General features: G+C 45.1%; 2 protein-coding genes across 4 annotated transcripts in view; one reads left to right on the forward strand and one right to left on the reverse strand.

The window, feature by feature from the left end:
* The window catches only part of POU2F1 (POU class 2 homeobox 1), a 120,993-nt gene extending 115,298 nt beyond the window's left edge, over positions 1-5,695 (forward strand). Inside the window, exon 17 of the transcript XR_012651319.1 lies at positions 5,648-5,695. The gene's annotated coding sequence lies outside the window, so the exon portion shown is untranslated. The remainder of the gene's footprint in view (positions 1-5,647) is intronic.
* A 1,249-nt stretch (positions 5,696-6,944) lies between these two features.
* Positions 6,945-20,491, reverse strand: part of CD247 (CD247 molecule) — a 58,932-nt gene continuing 45,385 nt past the window's right edge. For 2 of the 3 annotated variants that reach the window (XM_075034016.1, XM_075034018.1), the window contains exons 2-8: positions 17,585-17,691; positions 14,765-14,818; positions 13,270-13,353; positions 12,518-12,553; positions 11,445-11,501; positions 9,470-9,511; positions 6,945-8,029 (exon numbers count right to left, since the gene is read on the reverse strand). In XM_075034016.1, coding sequence (XP_074890117.1) covers positions 7,964-8,029; positions 9,470-9,511; positions 11,445-11,501; positions 12,518-12,553; positions 13,270-13,353; positions 14,765-14,818; positions 17,585-17,691 — 446 coding nt within the window. In that variant the 3' untranslated portion in view covers positions 6,945-7,963. The remainder of the gene's footprint in view (positions 8,030-9,469; positions 9,512-11,444; positions 11,502-12,517; positions 12,554-13,269; positions 13,354-14,764; positions 14,819-17,584; positions 17,692-20,491) is intronic. The other variant, XM_075034017.1, reaches the window with a different exon arrangement.

Consider the following 20,491-nt stretch of genomic DNA (forward strand, 5'->3'; position numbering starts at 1 on the left):
GGGCCCCCTCCCTCCCTCCTTGTCCCTTCCCCCGTCTTCCCTCAGCGAAAGGTAGCACCATACAGCTCTGAGAACAATACTTGTGGGTAGCAGCTGGCTTCTGGCACCTTCATAAAATACCTCAGCATAGCTTAGCATTGTCGCAGAACTGGTTTTAAACTGAAAAAATCAGAAGAGAAAAGCAAACTTTATAAATAGTGGAGATAATTCTAGCTGTAGAGTTTAGTTGAACTGATGTTTATTATGATTGATAAACATGATTATGCTGTATGTATTTGAGATCCTGTTTATAGGTTACAACTTTATAGGGTCGGGTGGGGGTGGGTGGATGTTGGGGGCAGAGAAGGGGGTTGACTGTGTTAGAAGGAAAATGTTTGCTCATGAATTTTTTTCCTTGTATCTGTCTTGCCAAAGGAAACATTTTGTCGCTCCTGGGTTTGGGATTGTTGTTTGGTTGGTTTATCTGTGGTCTAATCTGCAGCACAGCACGTGGTGGCATGCAGGTTATTGATTGGGTTGCTGTTCAGGGTCCTTTTGAGTGTGCGCACACTTCCCTCCCTCTTGGCCTTTCCTTGCCCTTCGCTGGGATCTAAAGATGAGGCAATGCATATCCGCGAGGCTTGGGGGAAAGAAGATGGCTGTACTGGGTTAGAATCAACCTAGGTGGTGTAAATCCATTTCAGTTAGTTGAGTTGCTCCAGAGCTGAACTGGGTCCGTTGTGTTTAACTTCGGGGAGGGAGAAGAATGGTTGTCGCATCTTAATCTATCTGGGAGAGCAAAAGTGAAACAGGTTCCTTTTATCCCCCTTGTCTTGTTACTGAATGTAGGGCTTGTAGTGCTTGATAATAGGTGGAAAACTTTTTAAACACTTCCTTTTCTAATAGCAATGCTAATCCTGTCTAGACCAAAAACTATGAAAGAAAAAACCAAACTGAGAAGTGAAAGCTAACCTACTCCTAACACCTGGCTGGTATGCTTGAAAGGGTTGAAATACTGTGAGACAGTCGTGGGAGAGGAGCTTTGAGGGGTTGTTGGCGAGGGAGTGGGTCGTTCTCCTGGCATATGTCTTGCTGTTGTGGTGGGAGTAGCAGAAGAGCGAGTGGTTATTGCCTTGGGAGGGCGTTGCAGCCCCCTCCATCTGGACCCAAGGCTCCCTTCTCGTTTCCCTTCGAGGCTGATGGAGTGGGGGAAGAGGGGAGGGGTGTGCGTGGGTGAGTGTGCAAGTGCATGTGTGCGCAAGCGTGTGCGCCTGGCTGTGTGTGGTGATGGAGAGAGAGAGAGAGGTGGTTTTCTAAAGGAGCTCGACTCCACTGGGGTGGGAGAATTCCCAGTGGCCTCGTAGAGAACCAAAGGCACTCATACGTTGTCAGCTCTGCTGTTCCCAGAGCGGGTAAGAGGAAAAGCTGGGTGGGGTTTTGTTGAGCTTCGGGTCAGTGTCCCTTTCTGTAAGGACCTCATCTCTTGTGGGTGCTCCCACCTTTTCTGCATAGAGTTGCTTTTGCTCTGTGAGGATAAAGGGTGTGTGGGTCTTGCCCCGTGCTGCAGGTCTTAGGCTGATGTTGGGATACAGTCAGGGAAAACTGTTTCTTTCCTTCGAATGTGGAAGCAGTGTAGTCCAAGGTCAGAGTCTGTTCAACAGCTTTTGCGTATGTGGTCTTTCTCTTAAGGGAGAGACCTTGAAGACTCCTTTCTTTGCTCCCCAAAGTAGCCTTGTACATGTTCATGTATAGTGCTATTGGGCTGAGTTGTTTTATCAGTGAACTTGGTGAGCTCTTGTGAAGAAAGGGAGGGAGGAAGGGGGAGAGGTGGGTTGTCCAGCTACTCTTCCTCCGGACACCAATCGGGTTGCAGAACTTCACTGAAAGCTTTACTAATAGAATTGTTGTTCTGACATTATGTAAAAGTGGTATTAATATTGTGTGACTTTTCAAAGAGCTAGTTAGATTTATAGATAGGTAATAGGGATATTGAAGAAATGACTTCTCAAAGAAAAGAGCACTTGGAACAAAAGAAGTGGAAAACAAGGTGTGCTTTAAGGAAAACAAATCTGAGGAAGGAAATGAAACAGCTTGTGGGAGGCGAGGGAAGATGATACCCTTTGGCGTTCCTTAGTGCTGCTGAGGCTCAGCCCCAGAACTGGAACATACCCCCTCTGCCTTATTTCATCTCTACCAAACAGGACATTGTCAAGTAGCTCAGACCAAAATGCTGATCTGTCTTAAAACTGTGTCGGTCTGCTGGTGAATATTCTCTGGCAGAGCTTTACATAAAACCGTAAGATACTTAATTTATCATGTTAGCTTCCCCTTTCCTCCCAAAATTCTCTTATCTGTTGTAGGCCCCACTTCAGGATTCATACTGCCTTTGCTGAATTTTGTAGCAGCAGCTACTTAAGCCCTATTCCCTGAACGTGAGAACGTTGTGCGCGGACGAAGCTGGCATGTTGCGGTGCTATAGAAATCTGAAATTCTTAAACGGAAGGAATCCTAAGACATTGGAAACAGCATGCCAAGGGGCAAATCGTGGAGATCGCACAACCCCCTTGAGAAGCAATTTAGGAACAAGAGCACCTGTGACAGTGTCCTGAGAACAAGGCAGTTGAGACAAAACCTTTAGTTCTTCCCCCATCCACTCTGTATGTGTCGGCCTCTGTGACCCTGGTGCTCCCTGCACCCGAGCGAGTCTGAGAGGAAAACGCAATGCGAAAGACGCGGAGATCAGCGCCGCTCCCTGCGAGTTCCCGGGGAGCTGGACTGGGCCTCCCTGTGAAACGGGGAAGGGAAGGGATCGCTGCAGAGCCGCCCGCGGGTGGTCTGAAGAGGTCTGGAGCAGCGCTGGTGCCCGTGGGGCGCCTCGCGTGCCAGCAGTCTGCGGGAAGGACCCGGGCAGTAACTTCTTTGTCCCCACCAGTGCTGTTGTTCCATTTCCTTCCTCTGTGGTAGTATGTAAGGCTAGGTGTGAGTAGGTGTGGGGTGTTTATCCGCCACAGGTACAGGAGCTGTCGTATACCTCATTTCTAACTCGTAACCGAGTAACTTGCTTTAACTTTCTCCAAACCCTACAGAGTTGCCAAGTCTGCCCTCCCTCCTTTGATTAACACTGAACTCTGGCCTATAGCACCCCGTGACCTGCAACCTGGGGAGTGACCCCCTAACGCCTCTGAATGTCGCTGCTTAAAAGCTACTGCAAAGTGAGGGCAAATTGCAATCTTATCTTATTTCCTTTGGTTACAAGGGGTCCTCTTGATTAGTCTGTGAATATCTGCTCCCTCCCCTCCACTCTCCACGGAAGAGGGCCACCCAGGCTGCCTTTCCCCCACCCCAGGGCAGCTGCCCCCGGGCTGCGCTGAACCCCAGGGCCCGGAGGTGCTCTCAGCCCAGTGCTGCGTACACGCTACTCACTTTTTTAACATGACCAAAAAAAAAAAAAAAAAAAGGAAAAAAAAAGAAAAGAAATCTCCAAATATTTAATTTTCTTCTTTATTATTTGACAATCCTGTATCCCTTCCCTGCTCCCCAACCTGGCCAGAAGCTGCATCCTTAACCCGGTCCATCTTTATTTGAATGTAGTTCCCCTACCCCTATGGGAAAGAGAAGCTTTGTCAGGTCACGGTGGCTGCTATAAGTCGGGAGGGGGCGGTTTCTTTGTTTTGTTTTGTTCTTTTAAAATTTCCAGCCAAAACCAAAGATTTCCTAATGATTGTATAAACTCAAAACAAACAAACAAACCAAAGACAAAGGGCGTCTTCAGCACCAAGCCCATCTGTGAGGCCGGCCTGGCCGGGGTGAGGGTCTCCGCCAGCCGCCAGCCTGGGGGGGCTGCCCCGGGCGAGGGGGCACTGCCCTGGGCCCGGCCTCCGAAAGGCCCCGGGAAGAAACTCGCCGCCCTGGGGCAAAATCTGGGGCGCAGGTGCTGGGAGGGACGGCTGGGGGCTTTGCAGGTGGGTTGAGGAGCTGAAGACTTGGGTGCAGGATTGGCTGCTCTGCTGGGTGCTTTAACCCTCTGGGGGCTGGGTGATGTTGATTAATACACGCTGAGGTGCACTTCTGAGCTTCCCCCCTCCCCCCGTCACTGCTTGGAAGAGGCTGTCCTGTTGTGAGAAATCCCTGAAAGAAGAAGCAGCTGCTTTTCATTTCTCCTCTAGTTCCTTTTTTCTAGATTTCTTTTATTTTTGCAGCACCACTGTGCAACTATGCATTGTATTTCTCAACCTTTTATGCTAGGTAGATGCCTGTGACTTTTTAACTTTTTGGGGGGGGATTGCAAATGGAGGAACTTTTTACATGGATCTTTTTAATCTCAGTTGATTGGGGGGTGTTTGGTTCTAGGGTCATACAAGCTCTATCCCAAAGCAAAATCCAAATGTTAATATTATTAGCCTGATGCAGATACCAAAGATAATTTCTTTCCTGCAGAACCTTAGACTTGTGTATTAAGTACGATTACCCAGCACTTGCATTAGTCTAACCTCAGTAATTCCAAAGCTTAGATGTATATTTTGGTATATTTCTGGGATATTAAAAAATTGTCGTTTAAATTCTTGTTTGTTTCAGTGTAATGCTCTTAAAGTCATAGCATGGAGATAACTGAACTTGTCCTATTCTTAGTAGTTTGAAATAATAGTATTTTTGTATGTTTTGGGTGTGTCTATGTATGTATTAACATAACAGTTTTCACTGCCTAGGTGTTCATAAATTAAAAAAAAAAAAAACAACTAAGGGTTTTTAAACTGTACATAATATTCCATGAGGAATTTCCACCAGACCGCCAATTTGGATCGCATTTTCACTGACGGCTGCTCCCAACTGGGATTCTTTCTTTCTTTTTAAAGAGACAGCATGTTCTTTTTTTTTTCCCCATTGACCTGAGGTTCTTTCTCAGCATAAAGGGGTTTTCACTGTTTTTCAGGGATGGGCCAAAGAGGAAGTAGCTTAAATTTTGTTTTAAAAAAATATTTAACATGTTAGTTTGAAAACTAACCCTTTGTATGAAGAATTGGGAGTTGAAAAACAAGCCCTTTCTTCTAAATCCGGCAATAGTTTTCAAAGAGATGAGGATTTCTAAATGTCTGTAGCATCTGGGCAGTCCCTTTTTGCTTCGTTTCTAAGACAGACAAATTTTCAGTCTTAGTGGTTTCACTACTCTGTGCAAATGCCTGCTTACACTGGCTGGGAGGTTTTATTTTTCTCTTGCCCTTCCTCATATACTGCATTTATATGCTTCAGGTCAGCAGAACACTTGAAACTGAGGGCCATATGGGAATACCTGTACCCAAACGCAACTCGAGCTTTTCTTGAGACTGAAATGTGAGAGTCCCACACATTTCAAAACCTTGCTGATCACACTAGGGGTGAGGAGGAAGGCGAAATGCTGTCTCTTTAAAGATGTCCTTTATTATTATTATTGTTATTATTATTATTGTTATTATTATTATTTTCCCAGTGGTTGCCTACAGATAGCTGTAGGCATTGAGAGATTGTGTAGATTACAGTAAATCAGAATGAAAAGGTAGATTTTGTGTAGATGCATTTGTCTGCTGTAATTTTTTATATATATTAAACTTACTGTAATTGTACAGTTCATTTCTGTTGTAAACATCATTAAACCATTTTCCAAGTGTTTTAACATGTATGCACTTGTTTGTAGTTTTTTAAATGTGTCAGGGGAAGGCTAATTCCCCTTCCCCCGGGATGCATCAAACTGGGCCAGAAGATTCTACTTTCAGGCTCTTTGTCTTGTCAAAATGGAGGAGAGCCCAGGTTTTTTTGCACTCTGCCTGAAGCTTTTGTTCTACTCCTGTATTATCGACTCCTTTCCTAAAAGAAAAAACGGCTTCAGTTGCTTCCTGAAGGCAAAGAGAAGACTCGGCTCACACCTACGGTGAGTGTCCCCAAAACAAGTATTGGGTGCTTTTTGAAATCAATATCCGTTTATATATAAAGAGCATAAAGGTGATTTCCCCCCCCCCCCCCCCAAGCATTTCTTCTGTGTTGTTTAGTGCTTGGTATTTGATGAGTGCTGAAACTTTTGACTTCTACATCTTGCAAATGTGGTTATCATGATTTAAAAAAAAAAGCAAGCTATTTTCAGTACTGTCTATTCTTGCATCAAGAAGAAGAGTGCTTTGCAGCAGCAACTGTACTGTAGTTTCCAGCTCAGATCTTTGAGGTATTGCCCAATTCTCTCAGATTTTTCTTGTCATTGCAGAACAGTAAGGGATCTAGGAAATTCTTTGCAAGAAACATTCACTGCCATGCATAGGATGTCTCAGCTTACTTTTTTTGTGCTAATTTAGTATCTTTGAAATATTCTTCAAAAGCTACAAGCACCTACTGCAGGTACAGCTTTACTGCTTAAGAAGTTAGGCACAGCCTTGTAATTTACATAGAAGCAATTTCAGCAGGTTCTTCTGCTGCTAACCCAGTCCCTTAAGAAAGGAACAGGTAACCTCATCTGGGCAGTGCCCGCAGTGGCAGCTCTTGTTCCCACAGTCTTGCTTTAGTCTCTGATCCCTCTGTCCGGACTGGTGGAATGAACTGGTCAGCTCCTGACCTGAGTTAAAATACCTTTTATTTTGCTGGGCTGTTTTTTGTCCTTGCTGAGTTGTTTAGAGGCTTCATTGCACAGTCTTGTAAGTCACTGGCAAAACTGAGGATGCAGCAGGAGGCAAGTGTCCCTGTTACCTTGGGCTTACAGCATTTTTCCAACATCCCATCCCACCTCCCAGGATGTCTTTAGAAGCTCCTGTGGGAATGCTGTCCTCCTCAGCTTGCCTAGAAGATTATGCTGCTGAGTGTAAATTGGTCCAGCCAGCCTGAATGCATCAGCTTAATGGGCTTGTACCATTTCCACAGCTGTTCACTGTGCACACGCACACACAGGTCTTTGACACTAACTTTATTAATTCAGCAAAAAATGCATTACATTGTTGAACTAGTATCTCTTTGGAATTATCCCTGCATCATCTTTTAAAGGTAAACTGACGATAGACTGTTTGGAAACTGCATTTACATTGGCTTTTGTACAGTTTCTGTTGCCCAGAAGTGATAGTTTTGGTCTGTTTCTAACATCAGAATTGCCATACCAGCTCTTAAAAGGGGAGCGTGTTCTGCAGTGATGGCTGCAGATGTTGCTAACGTGAGGGGGCAGACGTTCCAGCCAGACCCTTCAGCCAAATGGGATTCTCCAGGGTGAGTTTTCCTGGCTTTTCCAGTATTAGTCTCTTTATCGGAGTCCATTCTCCTTGTTTTCATTGCAACAGGGGTATTTTCTGCATTCTGAGAAGTCTCTTTTGCAGGTTACCTGGCTCTTGTTTAGCTCCAGGTGCTGGATGAGTGGCAATGCCATTGCTTGATCTTTTCTTGGAGCTTAGTGCTCTTTTTCTTCATATTGAAAAGCTGGCATTCAGCCTCTGTCCTTCACTACACTAACATTGCTTCACTTTTTACAATTAAAGAAAAAAGTCATCCTCCACTGAAACAGTTTTTAAAAGGTAAATTTAAAGCAAAAAGTTTAGCTGGCCTGTGTCAAATAGTCTTAAGATAAATACTACAGGAAATAACTACAGCCCTATCTTTACATGTTCTTTAAATCCAATGAAACCATAATTGCATGTCATGATACCCCTGGAAGGCAAGTAAGAGCTATGGAAACAGCTGTGTTTAGTAGGTGTGGTCTGGTCCCACAACAGAAATCTTACAAAAATCAGCCTAGTAACCACTGCTATTGGAAACAACTTTACAGATATGTACTCTTTAATAGCTAAAGCTGGCAGTTACATGATTCAGGAGGGAAGGGAGAAGGGACTGACAAAGTCCAGACATACTCCCTCTGCTCACCAGCCAAAGTAGGTTTTTGCACTGAGAAAATACACAGCGTTTGTTTTGGATGAACAAGGCTTTCTCTCCTCCCCAAAGCAGGTGAGCATCTCTTACTCTTGCCCATCCCATCCGTGACTCCCGCTTAGCGGGGGGGCAAAGGCTGCATTTGGAGAGCATCGTAAGTGTCCTTGGTCGCTGTACTGAGTCCCTGAAAAACAGAAAAACAGGTGAGGTACAAGTGTGAGTGCTTAGTTCTCCCCATCTGACTGGCCAGGAACAGGGCGGCAGGGGCTCAGTAGCATAATTCTAATTTTTTTTTTTTTTTTTCCTACAGAGGTTTTTATTCATGAGTGATTCCTTAGTCTTTGTATGGTATCAATAGCTATCACTTACCTGAAGGCAAGATGTATCCTGAATAACTGTTATGAACATATGACTACAGCAACTCATCCTCACTGGTTATATACATCTTTAGAGTACATTTTATTTGCATATTATTGACTATTAAGAGCTAACTGATGCTAGAGTGAACCTTGTCTGCTAACTAAATGAATAGACATCAAATCATGAACTTTCTTTTCTGGACTTCTCTTTAATTTAGAAGGGAAGTCAGATGCAACTCTAAATTGGCGGCAGGGCTTCAGATGGCTGTGAACCCTGGGAAGCATCCCCTTGCACACCTTCCTGCGATGCAGCAGTCCTTCTCCTGCCAGCCTGCTCTGGCGGTGGTAAGTCAGCTGTCACGTGTGAGTTACAGAGTCATAGGTCAGCCAAGGAGGCTGCCAGAGCAGAGGTAACGGGGGCTTCTGAGAGTGAGTAGTTAGTAAGACAGGTGGTACCCACTTGTAGAACTTCTAGCTACCCTTCACTCCTCTGCTATGAATATTTAGTGGCATACTGAGTACAATGATAAGATAGTGCTTCTTATCAGCTACCTGTGACTATCTCAGTAGAGCAGGTTTTGAAGAAAGATGCCATTAGCTACAAATATGCCATGTTACAGGAAAACTTCCTGGCATGTGCTGCATCAGAAGAACTTCTTTAATATATATTTTATTTTTGTCATTTTGAGATGTCAGTGGCAATGTACAGGCTTCTACAGAAAGTAAAATGCATTTTGGAACAATTATGTACGGTGGCCCAAATAAGGCCTTACTGATGGACTCCTTGCCCTCTGTTATGTGTGTGCAACACTGAACCCCCCCCCAGTGCACCAAGGGGCTGAAGGTGCTCACCAGTTTGTGCTCTGTACGCCATAGTGAGGTGGGCTGAACCACTGATTCTTTGAGTTATGACAGCTGTTTGGTAACCTGAAGGTTTCCATTTAAGCAGTAAACAATTCTGAGACCAAACTGTATGCATCATCAGCCGCAGTGAAAAGGTGGTTCTCCAAGATGCAGGGCTGTGGAAATAGTTCCTGCCAGAGCAGCTAAACAAGTGTTCCTGCCAGTTGTATTTAGAATTGTGCAGCCACTTAAGTACCAGCAGTGTGGTCTTTGCCCTAAATCTGAGTAACTATACTCAGAAAAGTGCTTAGAAAGCTCTGCTTCATCATGCATCATTAACAGTGCAGTTAGATATGTAACTACAGGCTACAATTAAGCCATGAAGCTAGATGAGGGGAGCAGCTGCTGGATGTGTTGCCTACCTGGTAGACACCTTCATTCCCTTTGCCTCGCCGCCTTTGCTGCTTTGGGAAAGAAAAGCAAGCATAGATTAATGGGTGCTTTCACGATTATGCAAAATGAAAGAAACCCCCAACTTCCCCCATTCTGTACTGAGTGTCAGCAGCTGTGGTTGGCCTGGACACCCACTGCGCAGGAGGGAAAGCACCTGCTAAGTCTGGACCAGCTCAGACATGTGGCAAGGGCTGTGAAGGAGGAAATAGCAAGGATTGGAAATAAAAGGAAATTATTTTGGGTTGCTGACATATTTTCCTGTCATACTGTTATAATGCTGCTATTTCTTTGATTTACTGTATGTATAGAGATTTGGCAGTGTTCCTATAGACACCGATTGTTTCATGAGCTGAAGCCACACCGGGAAGAAATGGGGCTGTGTGTTTTGAGTTACTGCATGTCAGCTGGTGTCCGAGGGACTCTGCCCTCTATTGGACAGACATGGGTGAGTAAGTAAATTCTCTCGCCCACCTTTTGTAAGCTCTCTAGATGTTCAAAGGAGCTGCAGATAAGGCTGTCTGAGGACAAAGTCACGCAGTATTTAGTAAAATAGGTACTGGGCCTGTCATGGTACAAATAGAGCACACAAACAAGGTCACTCACACCAACCAGGTAAAAAGAAAAACCTCCTCCTTGAACCCACTTGCTGCTGCCGTCCCAGGGGTAGGGGGAGCTGCCAGGCAAAGTAGCCAAGTTGTGCATGAGAGTGCAATTTCCAAGTGAGAATCAGGGACAGCAGAGCTTACAGCCCCCTGGATGGAGGCTGGCATGTCAAGGCTATGGCCCCACCGCAGCAGAGTACTGACTATCATAAACACATGGCAAGGAGTAGTGCCTGCCACAATTAAAATTGCAGCAGCCTGTTAAATGATCATATATCTAGAATGAGGCAAGGGGTTTGGTGTTCCCATTCCCCCAGTAATAGAAACATTCATGAAAACGTGGTGCGACTTTATAAACCCATAGCTCATAACTTGACTATGAGCTTGACTATGGCAGAGGGGTATTAGAATAAAAAAGGGGAGGGGATTAAATATTGGTGTTGCTTCAGCATTTCTCAACACTAAACTTTGTTTTGAAATACCCCTTTTTTCATGTTTCAGAGGGAAATGAAAGGTTATATATAAGACACTTTGACATAAAATAGAACGTGTGTAGGTCACAGCAATTTTTCATTTTGCCATGAACAGTGTCCCCAGATGGTTTGTTTTCAACACAAGCTTCCCTCCCTCAGCAATTTGTGCACAGAGCTAAAACTATCCATTTGCCGCTAGCTTGAGATATACCTGATGCGTTCCTTCTTAAACATTTGAGAGTAGAGGAAGGAGAATGTTTCCCCTATTACTTTTCTGAAGAGAGGCACAAGGAGAAGCTTGCAAATGCTTACTTGTGTCGATAAAGCAGACCAGCCTCGACAGCCCATAGAGGGGAAACTGAACCTCCAGCTCTGAATTGCTCTGGAGCAATGTCCTCAACTAATGTGAGTTGCTGGGCCACAGATGTTGCAGCATTTGAAACCAGACATTTTCTTCAACTATTCCTCACCTATCTCATACCCTCTGCCTCAGCTGGGGCAGCTATCAGAATTTTTCTGTCCAAAATTTGAAATGTTTTCCCTTGACATTTTTCAATCTGCCCAGGGACAGTGCTGGTGTACAGGCTGTGTTTCTAATATTGATGGGAAAAAGCTTACTGTCCGATCTCCACCTTGTTTTATGGCTACTATAACGCTATAGCTAACGCCTGTCCTACTGCTGCACCAGTAACCTGCTGGTTACTGCAGGAAATAGGTAACTGCTCTCAGCTGTGCCTGTACATGCTGTGCAACACAGGGACTTCCTTGTGCAAGGCACCTACGTGCAGCCGGGGCTACTGCTCTGTAACAGACTGGCAGTGAAGAATTTTTGATCCCAGGCTTTCACCAGGAAGGAAAGTAGGACTCACCTCTCCCTTCATTCCGATTTCACTGTATGCCTCACCCATCTTGTCCTTCTGCAGTGACTGCAAGCAGAGAGGGGGAAAGAGTCAGCATGTTACTGGAAAAGCCAAGCCAACCCCTGGGTGACTGCACTCCAAGCCTGTGCTTCTGGGGCTGCCTTGCCTTCAAAGCTTCATTATATTCTAAAGAAGGGACAGTGGTGGGACTTGATCGATATGCTTTTAAGTAGATGCTATATGTGATCAAATTTGCTTACCATATCGATACCACCTCATCTCCAAACACTTAAATGAATATAACTCTACCCTCAACCAAGTCATTTATCTAGACTAGCACCAGGTACTACAATCAAAGCTCTCCAAAGAAAAGCTTTAAGCAGCATTTGTTCAGGAGCCAGACCTAAACATGCAGCTCAGGCCCAGAGAAAAGGGAAGTCTAACACTGCGGGGTAAAGGTTAAGAAAGAGGAGCTCTTCCTTCCTCCATCCAGGGAAGCAGTTCCCAAATGTTTACAACCAGCTGTGATCAGAGCTTCTGATTCAGCAGTGATGAAGGCCAGTCTTGGAAAGAAGCTCACTTCTCAGCAAGCACCAAACACCCAGAAAAACCTGAGTTAAGACATAAGCATTAGCATTCATGTATCTATCCTTTGGAACATAGACCACCACATTCAGCCAGAGTTAAATCAATTAAATCAACAGGCTCCTAAGCAGCCACTTTGAGATGCACTGGCATTTAGCCTTTGTCAGAGAACAGTCAGAGAGGCTGGAGAACAAGCGCATAAAATATTGCAGCATCAGTCACAGAGGACCCAGGTTGGTTAGTCATAAGTTAACATAAAGGGATCAGCAGTTATCTTGATCCAAATTCTTTTCCTTATCCACCCAGGGAGTCAATGTTTTTGTCTTATGGTAGAGAAGGGAGCAGAAATTTTCTAGCAAAAGGGGAAGGTAGGGAAGTCTTTGAAAGCAACTATTAAGTTTGAACCAAAGCTGAAAGGGGGGGAGGGGGGGGGAAGTCTCCTATGAAATAGAAACTCCTATTTCCAGTCACCCCTCCCTCCAGCTCTCACTACTCACAGTGTAGACAGTGTCCTGAGGGTTCTTTCTTCTCTGCTGTAAAACAAAAGAAGAAAGTTGCCTATGTGTTGCACTACCAGCATCCCCTACCACCTTGTATGTGCCTGTGCATTTGCTCTAAGGCACAGCTACAGCTCTATGGGGGTGCCATGCCTGTTACAGCCCATCTTGCCTCCGCCCCTAAGGCTCTGTTAAGACAACTTGTTCTCTGGAAAATTAAATTAGTTTTAATAATTGATAAAACTTAGCTCTTCTCTGCTCAATCCCTACAGCTGTCACCTGCAGGCAACCCCTACACACCGATGCAGAAGGTTTCCCCTCCTTTTTCCTTTGAAACTGTTGGGCTCTGCAGCAGAAACAGTTGTTTTGGCTGCTGCTTTACTTTTCTTGGCACTTGTTTGGCAGCATCACAAGCAGCGAGCTCTCGTGAAACACCCACTCCTGCCTTGCCTGCTCCACATCCGCCCCAAGGGTGGGTGTCACTTCCTATTCTGGGTGGCTGCAAGCTCTCAGCAAAGTGATGGGGGGGGCACAAGGGGCAAAGATCAAAGGGGAAGGGGGAAGGTTTGCTCTTGTCCCCACCATGCTGCCAGCCGCCTGAGTTACTACACAGATTTTGCCATTCCCTCTCCAGGAAGGCACTTGTGCTTAGCAAACGCGTGATGACTGCCTGCATGTCTAAACAGCGGTTAGACACAAGAAGGAAGGAACCAGATTAAAAGAAAAAAGGTGCATGTGTGGGAGGAAGTTACCTGGTGTCTCCCACCCAGCTCAGGGTCTGCACCTCGCTTTGCCCCCAGAACATCATATTCATCTCTGTGTCCACGAGACAGTTTCTGGAACAAGGAAGCAAGAAGCAGTGACAGTCATTATGATGATGAGAAAATAGATCTTGACTTAACACAGGAAAAGAAAGGGAACCCAGCTTGGTGTCCAACTTCATGAGTACTATAACTGAGCTAGAAATTATTTTTACCCCTTAATGCAACTGTCAACAAAAATGTCTACAACTAAGCCATGGAACTGATAGAGTAGTCTGTGCTGCACAAAACTGCAAGCCATTGCATCAAGAACATTTCTTAAGTAGAAATGACCTGAAAATGAGAGTGCGTGGGGGGGGGGGGACGACGACTCTGACTTCCATGCTTTCTCTCCCACTGGTGGGTGAAGATCCATGAGCTTGATTTTTCTTGCAGAGCAGCTCAATTAAATTTGCATCATGAAGCTATAGCAATTTGATGCCCAACACATTTCTTAGCTGGAAAATGTTACCTTGGAAGAGGGCAAAGGAGAGATTTCAGGTCAGAATAACACAGCTGACAGAGTGCTATTAAAGGGTGACAGGCAACACTCCTTAAACTGAAAAAAAATGCGTTAGTGTTCATACATTACACAGTTAAACAGTAGAACTCATCACAGGATGTGGCTATGGTCAAAAGCGTGAGAGAAAAAAATTAAAATCAAAAGACAACTAGACATAGCAAAAATAGCTGAAGTTTAATGCTGCCATGAGTGAGCAATTTAGCTAGGAATGACAGACAGGATCTTGTTTCAGTCCTCCTTCACTGCCTAAAAAGCCATCTGATGCTGGCTATGATCAGGGTACAGTGGACGAGGCACACCTCTGGTACAACAGGAAAGCTCTGGGACGAGACAGCTGGGCTGTGATGACTCAGGCCCCAACCCACCAGATGATACAAGAGCTGCAGTTGCCCAAAGTCAGCAACACAGCATTCCTGGGCATTTGCCCTTTCTCCAGCCCACATCAAATAACATTGGCAACACGGGTGGTGGCGTGCCTGTGAGCCGCCCAGGGAATGGTGATCAGCAAGAGCTGCAAGCCAGTCGCCGAGGGTCAGGTGAGAAACTGGGGGTGCACATCATATATAACAGTCCAGTGGCTGCATACACACACAGAGCTCTCGCAGACATGTTACGTGGTGCAGCACACCGCCTCTGAAACAGTCTGGGTTCCTGGTATACCTTCAGCTCAGTGGATCAAATCAGGAACCTACAGCTGAGATATCTATCTAGCACCCAGCCAGATAAGTGACAACAGAACCTGCCCTTGAGGGCTTTTATCTTTCCTCCTTACAACTGCTGTGCTGCACACCTCAGTATAACATTTTTCATTAGCTGGGTCATCCAGTGTCTTTCTGATCCACAGGCAGTTCATTATCTATAAGCACCCAGAAAGGTCTGTCTGGGTAGCAGATTTGAAAACAAACAAAAGCAGTAGTTACTTACATTATACACATCATCCTGGCCTGGTTGCAGCTGTGGTTCAGAGGCTTGGCTAAGCTGGAAGAGAAACCATACCGTGAGCAGAGAGACAGAGGCTCCGTTCAGTCTTTTTGTTCCCTCTCTCCTACAAGTTACTCTCATCAGAAGCAGGGCAACCCATAAGCAGTCCTACCTGTGGCACCAATGGGGATACAGGCAATACAAGTCACAGCTGCACTGACACTTTTATCCACACACCAGGTTGCTCTCAGCAGCCAGGTCATTTTACTTGCATAACACCAGTTCACAGCTACACAAAGCATATGAGTTTGGGATTTTTTTTCCCCCCTCCACTGATTTTGCATTCCTATTCTGTGCATATCATAATCCTGTGCTATCGGAAGTCTCTCCATCAGGATATAAAATCATAATTGATGCCTGTATTAAGAAAAACTGGGTATCTGGGGCTGCTAACAACCAAAAGCACCCCCGAGACCCCCCTCCTCCAGGAAAAGTGCTGCCTGCAGAGTTCCTGGGTGTCCTCACCTTCAGAGTGTGCAGGGGATCCCTGCACTCCTCAGGAGCAGCGCCTGGCTTGTGGGGCTGCAGTGCCACCACAGTTAGTTGGCATGAGTGGCAACTAACCAGTAAGTAAAGGATTTCCCTTCTGTAGCTACTCTGGCTCAGCTCCTCACAGTATTTATGAGCAGTTAATTGCTAAGCCAAACTTTCAGGTAAAAAGGGGTAGTTTTAGGTCAGTGAGAGCAGCTAGCTTGTGTTCCAATCTTTTAAAAAAAAAATAATTGTCAAAGTACATTCTGCATTGCTTTAGCCTTGTTAAATTTCTTATTAAAAAGTAACCTTCTAGCTAGGTGTGTCTTTAGGCATAGGAAAAACTTGACTTTGTTTTTTAAAATTGTATTCATAGTAATTACAAGTTACCTACTCCACCCCTTTCCCTGTGAAAGTGCCATTATAGTCCCTGAACCTTTGGCGAGACCAGTAATTTACGAAGCATGTAGCCCACATTTCTTGCAACAGAGACTAAGCCTTCACGTGCATTGGCCATGTGCTCCATCAATAAAAAGCTCACAACAGAGATGAGGCTGTGCCATTGGCAAAAGCCTCCACAAACCATTCCTTTGGCCAAGAGATGAGGTGAGAGATGTGACACAGCTTGCAAGATTCTAAAAAACTCCTAGGTTTGGGACAAGACAAAGGCCCCTCAGGAAATGCCCCACCAGCTTCTTGGTGCTTTGTGGTGGCGTTTCAGCTGCAATGCCTCTGCTGCTTTTGGCTGCAAGGCTCCAGCATAACCACAGGCATGGCTCTCCCCTTCCTTCTGCTGCCTTCCCTCATGCAGCAGCTTACTTGGTACAGCTGAACACTACGCATGTTACCAGCAAACAGCTAGGCACACCAGGAAGACAGCTAGCGCTCCCAGACCTAAAGGCGAGGGATGCTGCCTCTGACCAGGAGCCATTTCCAGCTCCAGCTCTGCCCCTGCAGGAAGCCCCAGTGGGAGAAACCACACTAGTTTCTGCCCCTGCAGCAGCATGCTTAAGACATGCTCTGGGTGGGGAAGGAAGAGCGGCTGGCAAGTGCACCGCGGTTGCGGCAGCTCCTTGTGCCAGGTTCACGCTCCTCCTTGGATGCTTTGCCAAACCCTCCTTAACTATCGCACTTTCGCCCTGCACTGGGTGAGGTGCACAGCTCCTGCCGGCAGGTACAGTGTGCACTGTGTGTGCCCCAGCAGCAATTCCCTCTAGCAGCCTCAAAAAGACTTCAAGTCTCAGAGCAGCGCTTTCATCTGCAGTCAGGATTTACACTGGCAACAAAAAAGGTTTCTCCTTCTCCATTGCTGAGTTCTGCTCGTTTCCTCCAAACACCCCTCTCTCCCTCTGGGTTCAGCACTGGCTTTACAGTCCTGAGAGAAGATCCCACTGCAGAGCCAGTGGGGCACCAGCAGCAGCACATCACCCTGTCAGGGCTCCTGCTGGTGATCTCAGCCATGACCTGGTGAGAAGCAAGCCAAGATCCCAAGCACAGCTTGGGATCATCCCCTTCGCTTCTGGGGGAAGGCTAAGCCAGGTGTACAGACAGCAGCCAAGACACCTTTTCACCTGCTCAGGCTTGGCTGAAAGCACCATTGCATTGGAGTGCTTTGTGCTGGGGAGAGGCAGACAGCTCCTCTCCTATGATTAACAGAGCTCTCAGAGCATGTACATCTGGAAATGTACATACCTCCATTACATTACATTATCTTTGTCTGTGGAAGTGCACTAAAGGCACTAAGTGTCTCCCTAGATGCTGAACAGCTGCTGGATAGTAATAACAGCCCATCAAGTTGTGTCCATCCTGTCCCCCTGACTCCTCTGCTGTGGTTGTTAGGGTTATATCATTTGCATCATCACACTCATACTATCAAAGATGTCTGACTTCTTGAGACATTTCAATACATCCTTCACAAGCATGGCATTTATCCTGAATTTTTCTGTATATCCTCTCCTCTCTTTCCAATGACAAAGCAGCAGAAGAAACCACATCACTGTTGATGAGGCATTTCTCAGCTACAATATCTAGAATCTCTGACTGCATCCATAACTACGCTCAAAACACTCATATACTCTCTTCCTCTCCATTCATGAACCTTCAGAAAGAACTTCCCCAGATTGCTCAGGCTGACACCAGAAAAGGAAGAAAGTAAAAAAGCAAAAAAGAGAGAAAAAAAAAAAAAAAAATCTTATTTAGAGAGACATGCTTCCTCTCCACCCCCACTTTCCAGTTCAGCCCAACTTGTTTACACCACCAAAGCCAAATACATCAGTGTTTGGATAGACTGACCTTTGCTTTCACAAAAAGGGCTGTCATGATGACTGCGTAAATGAAGAGGAATCCATCCAGTAAGTAGCAGAGTCTTGGGTCTGTCAGTCCAAGAACTGGTACAGCATCTGTATAGAAACATCAGATACATCAACAAACAAGGCCATTTGTATCACTGGGTGCTTGACGGCATAAATGTGGCAGTGCTGCATAGAGCTTCATGAAAAAAATAGCCAATATGAGGGCAAGTCTGTCCATTTGCAAAGAAGATGGAAATCTGAATAAGAATCATAGGATTAATTAGGTCAGAAAAGCCCACTGCAGGGCCAACCCTCTCTCTAAACAGCATCAGTTAGACCAGGCTGTCCAGGACCTCAGCCAGCTGAGTTAGAGTATCTCCAAGGATAGAAACGTTTGCAACCTCCCTCAACCAATACAGGACATTTTACCCAGAGTTTCCCACCCACAGAGTCCAGGCTCTGCTCCCTGCAGCTTGCAGGCACTCGGCAGGGAGTGAGCACAGGATCTGCATGGAGATAACCAAGGATTACTAACACCACAGTTACTGCACAAAAGCCACACACACAGCATTTGTTTTCTGGGAAAACCCAGCAGCATCTCCTGCAGGGATTCATTACTGGGCCTGGTTAGATTCCTTCATCAACTAAAACTTGTGTGCTTGTGTGCATGTGAGAAAATATGTCTGTTTGGGCAAAATTTTAAGGAAGGTCTTCTCGGGACAAAATTTTGTGTTAAATGTAAAGAAAGATTGACACCACCATAGTCAGCTGGAGATCCAGGCTGAAATCGCTACTCTACTTTATTCAGAAGAGGAATTTAAAGATGCATCTCCTGTATCCCAGGTTATATATTGTAACTGTAAAGCTGCAGTGTCTTCTCTGTTAGGGTTCTCTTGGGCTCCCAGTTTGGGGTTGTGGGAGACCATTAATCACAAGAAGGGAACTATGGGCAGGAGAGACAGACTTTTAACCCCAGATGTCAGGACACATCCATGAGATACCCATGAGACACACTGATGTGCTTCTGGTTTGAGAGAAAGGTTTTAAACCTGAATTCCCTTCACAGGAACTTCATCTGGCTGCCCCCCCCCCAAAGATTTTTATTTGTATTTGGTTTTAAAAGAAGTGTTAAAACTTTTCTGAGAGAGAAAAATCTACTATTACCCTAATTGAGAGTTCAATAAAATTGTTACTCAGAAGATGTTGATGTTCATTTCCTAGTCACCATTGCATATGTTTATATCCTGACCGCATCAAGCGGGGCACAGTAATATTGTTGGTTTTCAACAGCTAAAACAGATTAAACTGCCCCTGTATCAGTTTGTAAACATTCAGTTAGTTCACAAATGTATCTAAAAAAATCAAAGCAGTTCAGGTCAAGAAGCCTAAGTAACTATAGATCCAATATGCAGCTCCAGGTCCATCCCCAAAGGAAAAGCTGTACTGCACAGTTATTAAAAAAAAACAAACACAAAACAAAAACAAAAACAAAAAAAACCCAAAAAACACTTAAAAATGAATCTGAGATGCACTTTGTACAAAGAATTGGAGGGAGTTCAAAAGAGAAAGACAAGAATGATCAAGAGCCTGTGAAGCCCTTCGATGAAGATAAATTGAAAAGAATTGCTATGATTCATCTCCTTCCTAAGGTGAACAAAATATGGCAATTCTTATTAACCACATGTGATGGAGGGTAGCTGAACCACTCAGTGCAGTGCTTCAAGGTGCTGAGTTACTCCAGTGCTGAGAGCAGGACCATTGTGCGTGCTGGCGTATCTCCCTGGCCCATTGGGCCATGCCGATGATTTCATTAGAAGAAACTTGCAGAAGACATTCAGGCAGTATGCACTCACCACCATGAGGAAGTCGCCTTCGCAGAAATAAAGTTAATGATGATGGCCTGTTGCTCTGCTCAAGCATGCAATTTGTATAAAGCATGACTTGAAAAGCCATGCCTGGATACTTGGTAATGTAATTGTAAATTCTCAAGCAGATGATACGATCGCTGTTCCCACTGAGAGCCTAACACAGCCAGAAAAAAAACCCCACCACACTTCCAAACGATTTGTTTGCTTGTCTGAACTAGAGTTCGGATTTATTTTTTTTTAATCATGCGTCTAGAAACAAATCCATGGAAATAAATTAAGATCCTAGATGGTTTTCCTTCTTCCCCTCCTATTATTTAAAAAAAAAAAAAGGTTCAAAGCACTTTATAAACAATAACCTTCACCACATTTTTTTCAGGATTATAAAACCTGATATACATGGGGTAAATGGAGAAAGAGAGATTAAGTTATCTGCCCAATACTGTATATTAAACCAACAAACAAGCTGAGATTAGCTTCCTAAAGATTTTCTTCTGAACAGCCACAGCACAATATTTTACACTAGAGTTGATTCAACACAAAACCAGCTTGAATCGCGTTAGACTTGGTAGCTAAAATGCAGTATTGGGGAATACAGCTGTACAACATCCAGAAGCAGTTTGTTTCTATCAGTAATTCAGCTGCTTTCACACAGTGCAGCAGTCTGCCCCAGCATACCCTGGCCTCGAGCTGGACGTGTCCAGAAGCAGATCAGGGTTTTCCGGCGCTGTCCCCAGATCAGAAATACAATGCAAGGAAAGCAAGCAGCCTAGCACAGAGTCAGGAAGCCTGGGTGTATCTGAGATGCTACTGAAGGCGGCTTTGGGGATCCTGGCCCTGACTTCCCTCTTCTTGTACCAAAGCAGGGGACGTTCATACTGTCATCTCAAGTCCAGTATTTCTCCAGCACTAATAAACTCCCCAGACCAGGAGCAGCTCAAGCAGGAGATGTAGAGGACTATGGAGGAGAAGTCAAGAGTGCAGGGGACTTAGCTGTAGCTCCATGTCAGCCATGGTCAACCTTGGCTGACTCTGTGGAGCCA

Source organism: Buteo buteo, chromosome 8, assembly GCF_964188355.1.
Source record: "Buteo buteo chromosome 8, bButBut1.hap1.1, whole genome shotgun sequence".
NCBI classification, from domain to species: Eukaryota; Metazoa; Chordata; class Aves; order Accipitriformes; family Accipitridae; genus Buteo; species Buteo buteo.